This window comes from Carcharodon carcharias, chromosome 23 (genome assembly GCF_017639515.1).
Source record: "Carcharodon carcharias isolate sCarCar2 chromosome 23, sCarCar2.pri, whole genome shotgun sequence".
NCBI lineage: Eukaryota > Metazoa > Chordata > Chondrichthyes > Lamniformes > Lamnidae > Carcharodon > Carcharodon carcharias.
In genome coordinates this window covers 36,897,868-36,913,377 of record NC_054489.1, presented here as the reverse complement: position 1 = coordinate 36,913,377, position 15,510 = coordinate 36,897,868, and the positions used below count along the sequence as shown (strand labels likewise).

At 43.2% G+C, this 15,510-nt stretch overlaps 1 protein-coding gene across 2 annotated transcripts in view; it reads right to left on the bottom strand.

Annotated features, from left to right (window-relative positions):
- LOC121269157 (integrin alpha-8-like) overlaps positions 1–15,510 on the bottom strand; it is a 154,136-nt gene that overhangs the window by 125,875 nt on the left and 12,751 nt on the right. For both annotated transcript variants that reach the window (XM_041173670.1, XM_041173671.1), the window contains exon 3: positions 3,945–4,042. In XM_041173670.1, coding sequence (XP_041029604.1) covers positions 3,945–4,042 — 98 coding nt within the window. The remainder of the gene's footprint in view (positions 1–3,944; positions 4,043–15,510) is intronic.

Genomic DNA, 15,510 nt, shown 5'->3' with positions numbered 1-15,510 from the left:
CACATGGAACAGTGGGATTGTCATTCTTGGATGTTGTTCCAGATTTCATTCAGGATCTTGTCTCAGAAGCAATAGGATTGTACAGTGCTTAAGGAGCTGGAATGGATCTGATTTGTCCTCGGTTACATCTCACCATCGCGCCTCTGTGCAATGACTTCATAGGAGCTTGGTTCCGAACAAATCTTGTCACCTCGGCTGGTTGCCATGCACCTTCTGTGGGATCCTGGGTGCAAACTTGTTGTCCCAACTGTAAACTTGGCAATTCTGTACCTGTATTTTTATTGTGTACATTGGTCATCGTCTCTTCCAGTTTTAGAAGTTGCTCTTTATTTTTTGAGAGAATAGAATGGGTAAGAGTTGGTAGAGTGGTATGCACTGGTCTGCCAAACATGAGCTCTGCTAGAGATGGAATAGTTACACTTAAACATATTGCTCTCAGATGTAACATTGCAATATGTTGATCTTGCTTGGTCTTTCTAATTTGAGAATGAGGGATTTCACTGTGCAAATCATTTGATGACACATTTCAGATTGCTGAACATCAATCTTCATTATGTTCTACTTGCATCAATAAGTGCAGATTATGATCACGTTCTTGGTTTGTTCTTCCCACAACAGCAATGTCATCAGCGATGCAGATGCATCCTGGCACAGTTCCTGTAATGTGGTCTATGTGAGCTTGAAAGAGATCTTGGCTAACAGAAAGCTTCTGAAGAAGTAATTGAAAATAGTATTGCCCGAATGGGGTACAAAATGTAATAAACTCATGGGGCTTCTGTGCGAGATGCACAGACCAGTAGCCATGCTTGGCATCAAGCTTCAAGAAGCATTTTGCACCTGCAAATTTCAGATTTAACTCTTCTAATGTGGGTATTTAATGTGGGTAACATTTCAAAGCTTAATTTAAACGTTGTGGATGGGGACATACTCTCAATGATCTGTCCTTCTTTATGACACACAAAGTGAGCTGCATCAGTCTGAGTGCTCTTGTATTCTAATGATTCTGTCTTTCTTCATTTTGTCTAGTTGGAACTTTAATTGGTCTTTTCTTTGGGCGTTGAACTTATGTGGTGGATCAACAGGTGGACTTGCATTCTCCTACAAGTGTAATGTTGCAGCTCCCTTGAAACTGCCAATTTTGTCCAAACATTCTGGGTATTTCAATGTTAGATTGTGTAGTGAGGTGGTCGGGGTAATTGCTGAGATTGATCTGTTGTTTGAGGTCTGACTGATTCCATGGATTGCCACTAGTGCGAGGTCATAACATGCCAGTAGATCTGGAATCATCGGGCATAGTCTCCATGATGTAGAACATCTGTGACACCCAGGAGGATTGATGCCATGGCCTTCCAAATCTGTGCATACATGTCTTTTAGAATTTGTAGAGTAGTATGTTGGCACTTGCCCCTATGTCAATCTTGGCCAATAACAAATAGTTATCAACTTCCTTGGGGCAGATCATTTGAATCTTGGCAAACACTTCAGATGGTAAGATGGCATTTATATTTTCTGCAAGATTGATGGTGTGAAACATCTTTTCACCACTCTTTGTCCCATCTTGCACATCATCGTCATTTGCTGGTTTGCCACTCAACTCATGTGTATGTTTCTGACAGGATACCGGATGGTCAGTCTTCTTGCTTGAAGGTACCTGTTGTGCATGGTCTATTTGGATCAGTGCACGGCTCTTTGTAGCTGCATCAGCCTTTGCTCTAGTACACTGCCACTGCCAATGGCCCTACCTACCACATGCCTTGCAGAATTAATGGAAAGCTGGGCATTTCCCTGGTCTCTGCAGAAGGCCACACCTTCCACATGTCTTGCTAGGCTTAGGTGTTCTAGTGAGTGCATCAACAAGTGGGGTTATACTTATGACCTGTAAGCTTCGTCGACCTGCAAGGTCATCCTTGTGTCGTTCTTCAGTGCTATATGTTTTGGGCTTGTCTGGCAGATCTTTCTGGAATTCTTCCATGGAAGTGAATGCAATCACCATCTCAACAACCCTGTCTGCTAATTCTGCATTTGAAAAATCACAGTAGGTACCCTTTTCTCAGTATCTGCTGATGAAGCTACGGGTTCTGTAGGCTGTTGTCAAAATGACATGAACTCTAGTCGATGAATATGGAAGTTTAACCTGATTCGAAACTGCTCTTCTAATGTAGTCCATATGTTTTGGGGGTCCTCTAGCTATTCTTCTGTTAATCGTCATGTATTCAGCGTGTGTAGACCTTCATTCCCAATTGCTAGGTGCATTTTTATGGCTTGCTTGTCTGGTTCAGACACACTGGATTCAAGCTCTGTACTCTGTTTAAGATTTTGAATTGGGACAATAGGTAAGCGGCATCCCAATTCTGACTGAGGAATTTTGTGTACATTTTGACAATATCTCTTTGATCTTTGATCTTCCTCCTCCTCATCCTGGGATGAATGTCGCTGTAGCTGCTTTTGTATGGTTTTCTGAGGCTCCGCCTGTGATAATCGCAATCTTCTCTGGCCCGATTTGATGACAGTTTTGTTTGCTTTATTTTGTTTGGCTCTACCTCCCTCGCTTTCAATCCTGCCCACACCCTGGTCACTCACCTGTCCCAGCTGAGCTAACCCAGTGCTGGTTCTCTCAACATGCTGTCCCACTTGCTGACGGACAGGCTATATGCTGCAATCTCATAATGAGGGATCTGTCTGCTTACCAGCTCTTTATTTGAACACAGTGTCTTCAAAGCTTTTCTGTGCAGTCATCGTGCTGCGATTTAAATAACATCTGAAACTGTGACTTCGTCACGGTATGTGGTACCTGTACTCAATCTTGCTGCCAAGCCGAGCACCATGTCATTTAGAAGGGAGCACTGCTGCACACCATGTTGTGTTTTATAATGACATAAAGGCACCAATCACTCACAAGTGATTGTGTAAACATATTGTGTGTTCATTTATTGAGACTAGGCACATGAGAATGTATATACATGGATAGAAATCTTGAAGACATCAGAGCTGCAGAGCTCTCTGTGTGTGTGTGTGTGTGTGTGTGCTCTCTTGAAAGCAAAAATGAAACTAAGACTGGATTGCATGACACTCTTTCCTACTAGTGATGTCATGCTGCAATCCTCTAAAGGCATACTACAACAGTTAATATACATATTTAAATATATTAAGTGGCAAGTCAATCATTTTGTAGTCAAATAGTTAACTATTATTCCACAACTGTGATTTTTTTCTCAAGGCATAATTAGTAAAAATAAATATTAATATGAAGAAGGCAGGTGTGAATTCGGAGTTGCCAAGAACAAATACCAGCAGAGCCTGAGAACTTGACCATTAAGCAAACAGAGTTTAATCCAAGATATGGTTCTGTGGTAGGGGCCTCCCAGCCACAGAGCAATGTTTGGAAGAAGTTTAAATGAGTGGACAAAAATCTAAGTATATGAGCATGTGGTTTCCTGGACTTTAGTGGGCTTCGTGGGAATGATGTTCTGTATCAGAAGTCTCCTATTGTGAAAGCAGCCCAAAAGCCATTATATTTTTAAGCTGCTAAATAGATATGGGTGGAGTTTAATGTAGGGGTCTAATTGGGAAGGTACATTCAAAATCACACCCATTTTGGTGGTCTATTTACATGCAAATTTCCTGCCAATCTCATTAAAATACGGCAAAATATAGAAGTGGGCATAAACAAACAGGCCCAAAGAAAGCACAGAACTCACACCAAATCCTGTTTTACATGTGAAAATTAAAGTTTCAAGCCATCATTCATGTATATTTGGCACTGCATGATTAAGAATAGCAATCATCTGAGCTGCTCAATTTTTCATAAGATTTTAACTTCCACCCAACTTTCCTTGATCCTTTACACCTGATCTTTGCTTTTAACCCCAAATATGCATGCCTCTTGAATTAAATCTACAGGAAATTTGACTCCGTAGGCCTTGATTTGAGCCATATAAACTCACCACAACTTGCTCCTTGTATGATTTGACTGTTGCCCCAAACCATTGGTTGGATTTATAATCCTTCATAACTTTGTCAAGATTGACGATGTGTCGGTCACCTGTATGAATAAATTCAGGTTATTGAAAATCTGTATTGGTCTCCGTAGATGAAAGACATTCAGCTAGTTAATAGACTCTATAAATGGATTTTACTTAATTGTATACCCCAGAGCACCCCACCCCCACCCACCCTAATGTTTCCATTATTAGTTTAGCTTCTTCCTTCAAATTTCCTCGGTTTGCTCTCTTGCAGGTGTAGAACCCAACTGTGGCACAGGTCAACCAGCAAGGATAAATAAAAGCAAAATAATATGGATGCTGGAAATCTGAAATAAAACAATCAATGAGGTTCCCATCCAAGGGACTATTCCTTAGGTGGCAGACTGGACTGTGGTGTTTGCAAGGCTATTCATCCATGAGGGGACGTCACAACAAAGCTCGAGCCCGTCTCTACCAGGAAAAACTACAGATGGTCTGATCATCTACTGAAAACCCAGACTCTTCAACCTTGAAAGGAGTTGAATGAGAGGAGGACTGGGAGAGAGAGATAAGGTGCTAGGTGGAGTAACAAATGTTCATCAAGGGCTCTATCTCAAGGTAAACTATGGCTCAAAACAAGGGGCAGAGAGGTACAAGCTAGCAAAAGCAAATTTCAGTTCTGATGCTTCGAGGCATTTCTTTACACAAAGTGGGTAATTCTCACTTTTGGCAATATCAGATTGGCTGCTGGTTATACATCTTCATTTCCAGATGGAGGGAAGTGTAACTTAATGTTGGTGTAATGTAACCAAATGCAACAGCTAATTTTCACACAGTGAGGTCTCACAAACAGCACTGGGATAAATAAGCAGATCATCTGTTTTTAGTGGTATTGATTGAGTGACAAATGTTGGCCAGGAGAGCAGGAGAACTCCCCTACCCTATCTTCAAATAGAGTTATACGATCTTTTATTCCCACCTGAGAGGGCAGATTAGGCCGTGGTTCAAAGTTTGCTCTGAAAGATGGCATCTTTGACAATATTGCACTGAAGTGACAGCCTAGATTATGTGCTCAGGACTCCAGAGTGGGATTTGGATCCATAAAATCCTGACTCAGGGTCAAGAATGCTACTGACTGAGCCGAGGTGGATGCTTTCTTCTTCTTGAGTTCTCTGCCCAATGGCAGGCCCAACCCATAACACCACAACCTCCAGCACAGGTAGGGCAAGGACCTACCCCAGTTAGAATTTGGATCGAGCCCCGTGTTGTTAACACCAACCTGATCCACGCCTGCCTTCCTGAGCTAAACAACCCCCTGCCCGCAACTCCTCCCACCCCCTCAATGAGTCCAAGTTGCTGTGGCAACATGCACTTTTACATGCGTGTTGGATCCTGGAGCTATGGATAGTGATGGTAGAGGCTCCAATTTTCTTTCCATCACATGGTTGACCAGGAATCTCTCCCATTCTTACTGCCTCCATTGGCCTGTATTGGAAGTATTTGCAAGTTGATACTCGACCTGTTTGGCCATGTTATGAACACACCTTCTTTGGCCATCAAGTCCTGGAGCGGGACTTGAATTCAGAGCTTCTGGCTCAGAGGCAGGGATGCTACCCACTGAGTCTCAAGATCTTCTTTTGATGCCTTCGTGCCGTTCTTAAATGCTCATCTTTCTCAAGGTTCAGTCAACTCTGACTCCCAGCTTATTATACCCGAGAAACTCAAAGTTTCTTCACTGCTCCTTTAAAACCCAACCGTGGCATCATCCAACCAGTTTTTCTGGATTTTTCCATTTTACTCCTTTCAATTTTGGTGGTAGCCTCCACTTTGACCCCTGGATCATCATCAAACCTTTGCATCCCTCAGTGTCATGAAAGTATAATAATTTTCACAACAGTTTTCTGGTTTATTGTGAGGTAGGTTTATGGAGGTATAGTTGGATCTGTGTGTGTGTGATTTAATTACATTTGGGGTCAAGCAGACTGCAATCTTTAACTAACCAAAAGAAGCTAGGCACTTGAAATGCTAATAAGTAAACATGGATGTGAAGGGAATTTGCATTTTTAGATAGATGAGGGGAGATTTGGATTTCAAAGGGATTTTAGTGTGTTTACAACTAGTCAGATAAGCAAGGTTAAGGAATGTGTTTGTTTTTTCTCAAAGGTTACTGACAACAAATAGTAGCAACAGGAAAGTTTTTATACTGTGAGGAAGATACAGTTTCAAAGACATATGAAAATAGAATTTACATATTAAAAGAGAGAAACTTATCTAATGGAAAATAAGGCTAAGTGTCAGGAGAAGACATTGTGGGATCTAATAAAATCACCTTAATGAAGCCTCCAGCATATGTATATACGCCTGCTGTCTACTAAAGCTGAAGTTGGAGAAAAAGCCATTTTGAATTCCACTGTCCAGGGTATTGTGTTAATTTGCTGGACCTGTATAAAATCTAAAATCTATTTTGGACCGTTGCCTTAAAGGTGGTGTAACTGGAGTCAGGTTAATTAGGAATTTTAGGAATTACTATAGCAGTAATTGTAGTCTAATGTCTGTGCTTGACATTTCTTATTTTGTTAATAAATAACTTAATTCAAGTTTTTAAAATCTCTTGGTCTTGGTGGACTTATTATTTCTAAATTCAGTGCACATATCTCGAAATAAATACAAACTGCAAAACTGTTGTGATAGCATGACCAAGTTTCCCTTGTGGATTTGGTCCACCTGACACATACCATCAATCGCGTCATAATGTCCACTCTCTGGGGTGTGACATGGTTTGGCTCTAATGCTTATCAGAGCAGGGCATTGCTGACTTGAGCAATACCAACAGTTCTACATTATCCAGTTACCATTGGGCTGCAGCACTTACTGAGCTAAAGGGGGAAAAAACACTGAAAATTTAAATTGCATTATAAAAATTGTTGAGGGAACAATAAACAGTTCGCAATTCCATTTCAGTTGAGTGTTCAACAATATTAAAAATTTCTAAACCCAAATCAATATATTCAGTATATTGGAAAATCAATGCACCATACTTCCCAAAGCGAAAAAAGCAGGGAACAGAATCTGCAATCAGATTACAGCTTGATGCTCCCTCCAATGGCATAAAGCAACACCATTGGTACACTACCATCCTCAGGCAGGTCAAAAGTTCAATCCCTGATCTGAGCTGAGTTAAATGATCTCAACCATGTGATGTTAAGTGCTCTAAAAGCGACCCCAATACCCCTTGGCTCAGGGAGGTGGATAAAATTCAATCAAGGTGTGAAACAGCCAGCGTGCAAATAGCTGTGCCTTTGATGCTGATGTCCTTCAGGCACCAGCTTCCTGTATGACTGCGTCTAGTGGATGGAGACCTTCTCCATGCCTGATGTGCCAACGGCGTACCTCTGATGCACAATGCTCAATTGGACTTTGCACATTGTCTAGACCATTTAAAAATCTAAATATTTTACCTTCAGGAAATGGTTCTCATGTGATTAGGGGACAGGAGCAGCTTCCAATAGTTTGGGAACATGCAGAAAATAGATGATGCTTGCGGGGTGGGTTGGAGGTGAGTTGGGGGTGGGGAACATGGGGCTAATATTGTTCTCGGTTAGTTGATTGTTGATACAGTATTGGTGTATTTTTAGCAACAGTTTGTATTTCTGTCTCTTGGATCATTCTGGACAAGGAGCTTGTTGCTACTTCTGTATATTTATAAGTCCTGGAAGGACAGAATATATGTGCTTGACAGGTGCACTAGCTTCTTGGATGCTCCACCAGGTCACTTCCTTCCATTGAGGCTTATGTATACAACGGCAGGGCCGTCTACCTGTATGAGTCTTATGAAACCTGCCTGCCCTGGTTAAGGCATTCAAACGATGCCATCACTAACCACTGCCGCCAGACATTAAGCCCACTTCCGACATAGCCACACGTCAGTCACTTGTGGCAAAGGTCAGAGCTGTTTTGAACTTTTCTATGGCAGGTTCCATTCAGTTGAGTGTGGAGATTTCTGCATCATTCCCAACCTTTGTTCTTCAACAGCATCAAATGGGTAACAGACAAATGGCCCCCAATTTTAAGTCGGGGTGGGATTGGCCCATGTGAGGGACTGGGTAAGCAGCGATCTCGCTTGCTGAGTCTGGAGAGATTCTAACTCCTGGGCTTTAATTTAGTATTTAGGTGCTGACTCCTGCTCGAACCCCAACAGTCAGACTTTCTCACAAAGGTCGATTATACCCCTAGCTCAATTTAGTGTCACTCATGAATAGAAATGTTTATGTGATGACTCGACTGAGTGTACAGGTTTCACCAAGAAACAGTTAGCTTTATTACAGAGAGATTTACAGATGCTTTCACACTCGAACAGGACACTCAACAGGAAGCTCCGCCCATGGATTGCTCGTGCTAAAAGCTCACCAGTCGGAGTCCCTGCAGTACATCATGTGACCCCCCCATTGATAGAAGGGAGGGACTAAACCCCCAGTTACCACATTTCCTCCCACTTTAGTTTTTTTCATAATTTTTATTTACAGGAAAACATTTGAACAATCCAACAAACGTATCCAATTTCAGGAGATTATAAATTAAATCTCTGAAGTGCTCTTCTTATACAACTGGAGTGGCGTAGGTCTACCACTGGAGTTGCTGAATGGGATCAACAGGGTCTGGAACAACAGTATGAAACACATCATCGGAATGTGGCAACTTTTCAGAGACATTTTGCGTGTCTATTCTGGTCGATCAGTCATCTCAGGAATTGACGGTTCGACCTTAATCACAGGTGGGTTGGTTGAATGTTGGAATGTCTCTTTGGCATGACTATGATCTCCGTGCTTTTGGAGTATTCTATCTCTCGCTTGTACTTGGAAAGATAATGGACCAGTCTCTGAGACAGTGGCTCCAGAAGATCAACAGGGTCTACTGCCGAAATTCCGTACGTGTACCATGTCACCTATACCGAAAGTACGAGCTTTACAGTATAAGTCATGGTTAAACTTTTGATTGCTCTGGTTCTGCGGCAACTTCCCCTCTAAGTTTGGAAGCATGAGATGTAAACGTGTATGCAGGCGGCATTTCACTAATAACTCTGACGTTGTTGAACCTGTAGTCAAATGCGGTGTTGTATGATAACTGAAAGGAAACCAGGAAAGTCAAGATTCCAGAGTGCCTTCGGATAGCTTTCTCATACCAGACTTAAAATTTTGTACTGCCCTCCTGGCTAGGCCATTTGATGAGGGATGGTAAGTGGCTGTATTAATATGTTAGATTTACAGTTTCCATTCTTATTTCTGTCTTTTCTTTCTTTGTCTGCAGCAGAGTTTGTCCTTGTCCTTCATTTTGGTTTCACAGTTAGCCAGGTGTCTCTCCTGTGAATTCTCAGCTTGCTTTAGTTCTGTAATTGAGCTACTCGTGGCTTCATTATCCACTCACATCTTGGAAAGTTCCCTGACTTCCTTTCAAGGCCTTGTTTCATTCAGCTGGTTCTTCAGTTCTTCAGTCTCTTTCTTGTATCTCTTAGTTTCCTCCTGGACTAATGGACATTGCTGAGTCTTCTCTACCAACTGTTTCTTCAGTTTGTTCAGAGTGGCATTAAATTCATCTTGCTTCTCTTCATAATTTTCTAGAGGAACACTCTTAGACCTGAGAGATCCTTGTAGCATGTGAAGGCCCTTCCATTTCCCTAACTCACCCTGAGAACCCATGTTGTATTTTCTTAGAAATTCCGGAACTTCATCTGATTTTAGACTGGTTGAGTTTGATCTTCTGTAGTCAGTCTCGGCCTAAAAGACTGGGTCCTTCTCCTTTTACAATCATTACAGGCAGCTGGGCTGTCTGTTGCTTGTGAGAGACTGGGACTGTGGCAATGTCCTTTACCTGAATGCATTCTCCCCTGTATGTCCATAAGTTAGCAGTTGTCCACTCCATATTTATTGGCTGTCTTCCTTCATTAAGGAACCTGAAAGTGTACTCTCCACCAGTGTGTTGGAGGCATCTGTGTCCACTTATATTTTCAGTGGCTTCTCATTAACTTGTACTGTTACACTAATAGGTTCAGTCTTCAGCAGTCATATTATATAAGGAGCACACATCAGGATGGTGTAGTGGTATTGTCACTGGACTAGTAATCCAGATACCCAGGGTAATGCTCTGGGAACCCAGGTTCAAATCCCACCACAGCGGAGGGAACCAACAAGAGGGAAAAACACACTTGATCTCATCCTCACCAACCTACCTGCCACAGATACATCTATCCATGACCATGTCAGTAGGCGTGACCACTGCACAGTTGTTGTGGAGATGAAGTCCCACCTTCACATTGAGGATACCCTCTATCATGTGTGTGGCACTACCACCATGCAAAATGGGATAGATTTTGAACAAATCTATCAACTCAAGACAGCGCCTCCATGAGGCGCTGTGGGCCATCAGCAGCAGCAGAATTGTACTCAAGCACAATCTGTAACCTCATGGCCTGGTGTATCCCCCACTCTATGTCGCGCGATGACATCGGGTGAGCGTCCTGACATCATTGCGCACTCATGCGTTATTTCGGTAGGTGGGCGCTAGCAGAAGTTGGCAGCGTGCCCACTGACAATTAACAGGTCTATTAAGGCCTTTAAAGTTCGAATTAAATCCATTTTTTCACTGCCTTACGATTGGCAGGCAGGCGAAAAAGGCCAAGCGGCCTTTGGATTTTTTGTGAAACCTCATCCACAGACTGGATGCGGTTTTGATCAGTGATTTTAAAAAAAATTTTCAAACTAATTTGCAACATGTCTTTGCTCATGTGACAGAAGTTCCCTGCTCACCCTCTTCCCGCCCCCACACAGGAACTTGGAACTCCTTTCCAACCATCCACCACCCACCCCCCCAACCTGCAGACTCCCCGCCCCACCGACCTCGGACCTCCGCCCCCTGAACTCCACCCCTGCTTAGTCTTTTCGCCTTCCTGGCTCCTTCAGACACCCTTATTTCTTCCACCACCTTCAGTCCTTAGCCCCACCGACTCTTTCCCCTAGCCTTTCTTCTTCCTCCACCCTAATCCTTCCCCCCTTTCCAACTCCTTCCTCTACCCTTACTTCTTCCTCTAGCCTTACCCCTTCCCCTCTCTGTACTCCCTCCTCCCCCCAGACTCCCTCCCCTCTTTGCACTCCTTCTTCCCCTCCCAGACTCCCTGCCCCCTCCCAAACTTACCCCCAACACCTTTATTCCCCTCTCCCAACCTCACCCCATCCTGACACCTTCATTCCCCCTTCCCAACCATCCCCCATCCTGACACCTCTCCATCTCCCAGTTGATCCTAGGCCTTCCTCTCCCATCCCCCGGTACATCTTCCTTTCCCAAACGCAGATAGACCTTCCTCTCCAACCCCTCGATGATCAGCCGTTGTGAGCAGACACCCAATGGTGACTTTCCCACTGCCATGGGCTGCTTTGCAGCAAAGCCGTGTCCATGGGAATCCACCCAGCAGGCCTTGGACGTTCCTCAGTGTGCCTTTGCTGTTGGGCTCCAGCAACTTCTGCTTCTCGATGTGAGCAAGGCCCTGGCAGGCATGTCCCGACTTTTGCGTGTCACGCTTGTCCAGATGTGTTGCACACAAGCGTGCAATTGCGATGCGGATGGATGATCCAGCGATGGGGGATGATTCCGGTCAGTTGACCTTATATTGATATGGCGATGTATTACAATGAGATTCCAGACATCTGATGGTGGAGAACGTGGCCCTCCATCGATGGGCTGGTCTGACGATTGCAAACTGGTTTCACAACATTGTGAAACCGATTTCTGGCCTTCTCGTCATGTTGTCCACTCGCGCTGCTGAGCATGCCCGATGCCAGCAGTCATGGAAAATTCTGTCTGAAATCTCTCCCCTTGTGGGAGAGGCTAGGGGTGGAATTTTACATCCCTTTCCACAGTGGCGGAGTCATAAAATTTTGCCCTAGAACTAGGGGACACAGTTTGAAAATAAGGAATCTTCCGATGAAAAGAGAGATGAGGAGAAATCTTTTCTCTCAGAGGGTCGTGAATCATTGGAACTCTCTTCCCCAGAGAGCGGTGGAGACAGGGTCATTGAATATTTTTAAGGCTGAGGTAAATAGAATCTTGACTAACAAGGGAATCCAAGGATATTGGGGGTCAGCAGGAATGTGGAGTTGACACCACAATCATGTCAGCCTTGATCTCACTGAATTGTGGGCCAGGCTCCAAGGGCTGAATGGCCCACCCCTGTTCCTTAAATCCCAGGATTATGAGTGCTCAAGTCCTTAAATAGGGTGTGAACACACAATTCAGAGGTGAGAGTGCTACCATTGAGCCAAGCTGACATGCCAGTGCAGTTTAAGTCTGATCCTGGAATGTGCCCTGAAAGTTGCTTTATTCAGAAGCTTACTCAGATTGTGAGGGGAAAATGAGGTGGCATTAATAAGTGAAAATGTTCAGCTGGGCCCACTGGAGGCAAAATTCAATTTGGATTTGGGATTAAATATCTGTGGGTGAATTGGACGGCTTTGACAGGACAAGGTTGTTGATGAAACATTTGGACAGATCATACGAACATATGAATTAGGAGCCATTTGGCCCCTTGAGCATGTTTCGCCATTCAATAAGGTCATTAACTCTATCCTTGGTTCTGTAACCTTTAATGAGTTGCAGCTTGGAGACCATTCATCAAATTCCAGCCTAATTCAGAGTGAAGGAAATTTCCGTCCGGATACTGAAGGAGCTGCTCTTCCTGTTGGCAAATTTCCAGCTCACTGGAACTGTTTCAATTTAGAGTTTGAGAGAAGTGTTGAGCTGAATACTTAACAACTGCTACATAAATCAACCGGTCTTACAGACTTGGCACACACTGACCCAGCTGCACGCTACACGTCAGCAGGAATGTACAAGCCCAGGCACAAGCTCAGGAATAGATTTACTGTTGTCTTTCTTGGCTATTCAAATTTTCACAGGCATTTCCATCTGTTTCTTTCTCCTCCAGTGTGTCGATATGTCTACAGCGTTAATCCACCTTGGACAACATTACTGACATCTCCATCACAGCCTTACACTTTTAGTTTTTAACCACATATTTCTTAAAGCTCTTTATCAAAGACCCTGTGGTAATCAATTCAACACACCCCATGAGCGTGATTCACAGGCACGTTACCATATGAGTAAAAGAGAAATTCTCACCATTGTCATTAGCTCATGATTTGATATGAGGTCTCCCTTGTTCTCCTAGTCTTCAGGTTACAAAAGAATAAACACAACAGACTATGTGACTTAGGTGATAAATAAAACTCCAATTCTTCACATGAATTATGGTCATGTAGGTGAAGGGACTTTGTGCACCTTTGCCCCTGTGGTTAAGCAATCACCCTAAAATATATGTCAAGTCTCCAGTTTGGTTTGGTTGAAATGGGGATTGCGTTGCATTTACTCTTTGCAGTGATGTGGCAGCAGTGCAGGACATTTGTGTCCCCCAACATCCCTACTATAACTCGACATCCTGGGTCAGAAGACACCTATAATGCAGAGTGAGCTCCAGGCATGATCTCTGATCTACTCATGCCTTGATGATAGAAAATCCAGACCAAGATTGAGGCCTAAATAGGTGAGACTTTCAGGACCATTTGGAGGGAGAGGAGGCATTTACTAGGCCCTTATGTCCCATTCAAAAACTTTGAGGCCTTAACACTGCTACACAAGGCCTACCTCTGTCACCTTTCTCCCAACCCCTGGGGAGGGGGATTATTTGGGTACAAGGGCATAAAGTTTTACCAGAAACCCACACTCTGCCTCCCTGTTGGCATTTGCATGTGGGAATTGGGGAACTGGATCCTGGCAGAATGGGGAGAGAGAAATCTCGCTCAAGGTAGGGATGTGGTGAAAGGCCTTCTTCCATTCTAGTCCCTTTCTCAGTCGCTATTCCACTTCTTGTCTTATGGCTGGAAACTGACACTTCAATTCAAATGTTAAACAGTGCCAGTGAGCTGTATACTTATGGCTGTACATAAAATTCATTGTTACACACAATCTGGTGGAAACTTTCTTCAACATTAAGTAGACTGGGAATGGTGGGATGCCAGCACTTTAGCACATACTTCTGATTAAAGTCAAAGTGTGATGACATGAGAAACCACTATGGGAAGCTGCTCTGAAAGATCGGGATTTGTCACAAGATCTCATTTCTTCTGTCAGCTCTCCTAGTCTGCTCAGGGTGTGATCTGCTCATTTACAAAGTGCCTTGGAAGATTTCACCAACTCTTGGTTTTCATTGCTCACTCTGAAATAATGTTGATGGAACAAAGTCCCAGTTTGTTGCAAAATTGGCCTCTACAATATCTCTTATTCAGTGACATTTAGACCACAGTTCTGGACTTAATTGCTATTTGCAGAATTCCAGGATAAACAGAGATAGCAGGGAACAGACAGCTTAACTGCTTCCTCCTTTAGTACCCCATATAACTTCTTTGACGTTCACAACTATAGAATCATAGAATGATTACAGCACAGAAGGAGGCTGTGCAGCCTGTCTAGTCCATGCTAGCTCTCTACAAGAGCAAGTTAACTAGTCTCACTCCCCCAACTTTTCCCTGCAGCCCCACAAATTATTTTGCTTCAGACAATTATCCAACTCCCTGTTGAAAGCCTCAGTTGAATCTGCCTCCACCGTGCTCTCAGGCAGAGCATTCTAGATCCTAACCACTGGCTGCATAAAAAAGATTTTCGTCATTTTGTCAATCACCTTAACTTGGTGTCCTCTGGTTCTCAACACTTCCATAAATATGAACAGTTTCTCCCTTTCAACTCTGTCCAGATTTACCATGATTTTGAACACCTCTATCAAATCTCCTCTTAATCTTCTCTTCTCCAAGGAGAACAGCCCCAGTTTCTCCAATCTATCTACACAACCAAAGTTCCTTATCCCTGGAGCCATTCTCATGAACCTTTTCTGCATCCTTTCTAGTACTGTCACATTTTTAAAGGGAGGCTCCTGGAATTGGACACAATACTCCAGTCGAAGCCAAATTAAGATTTTGTAAACTTTACCTTTAGAATACAGGAAAGAAGGAAAGACTTGTATTTATATAACAACTTTCATGACCTCAGGATATCCCAAAGCGCTTTACAGCTAATGAAGTACTTTTGAAGGGTAGCCACTATTTTAATGTAGTAATGTAACAGCCAATTTGCACACAGCAAGCTTCCACAAGCAGCAATGTGATAATGACCAGATAATCTATTTCTTGTGATGTTAATTGATGGATATATATTGGGTAGGACACTGGGGATAACTGTCCTGTTCTTATTCAAAATATCATGGCATCCATTACGTTCACCTGAGAGGGTAGACGGGGTTTTGGTTTAACTTTTCATCCAAAGTATGATCTAGGAACTAGTTGTTATGGGAGTGTCCATCCAGGGTGCCACATTTACTGCTACACTGCAGTCAGGTGCTCAGCAACATTGTATCCATCCAGCAGCCACATGGAGAGCTGCATGAAATACACTTAATGAAGCTCCAGCATTTTGAGTCTAAAATTGTGATTATTTTGAACTTTAGGAGATGTAA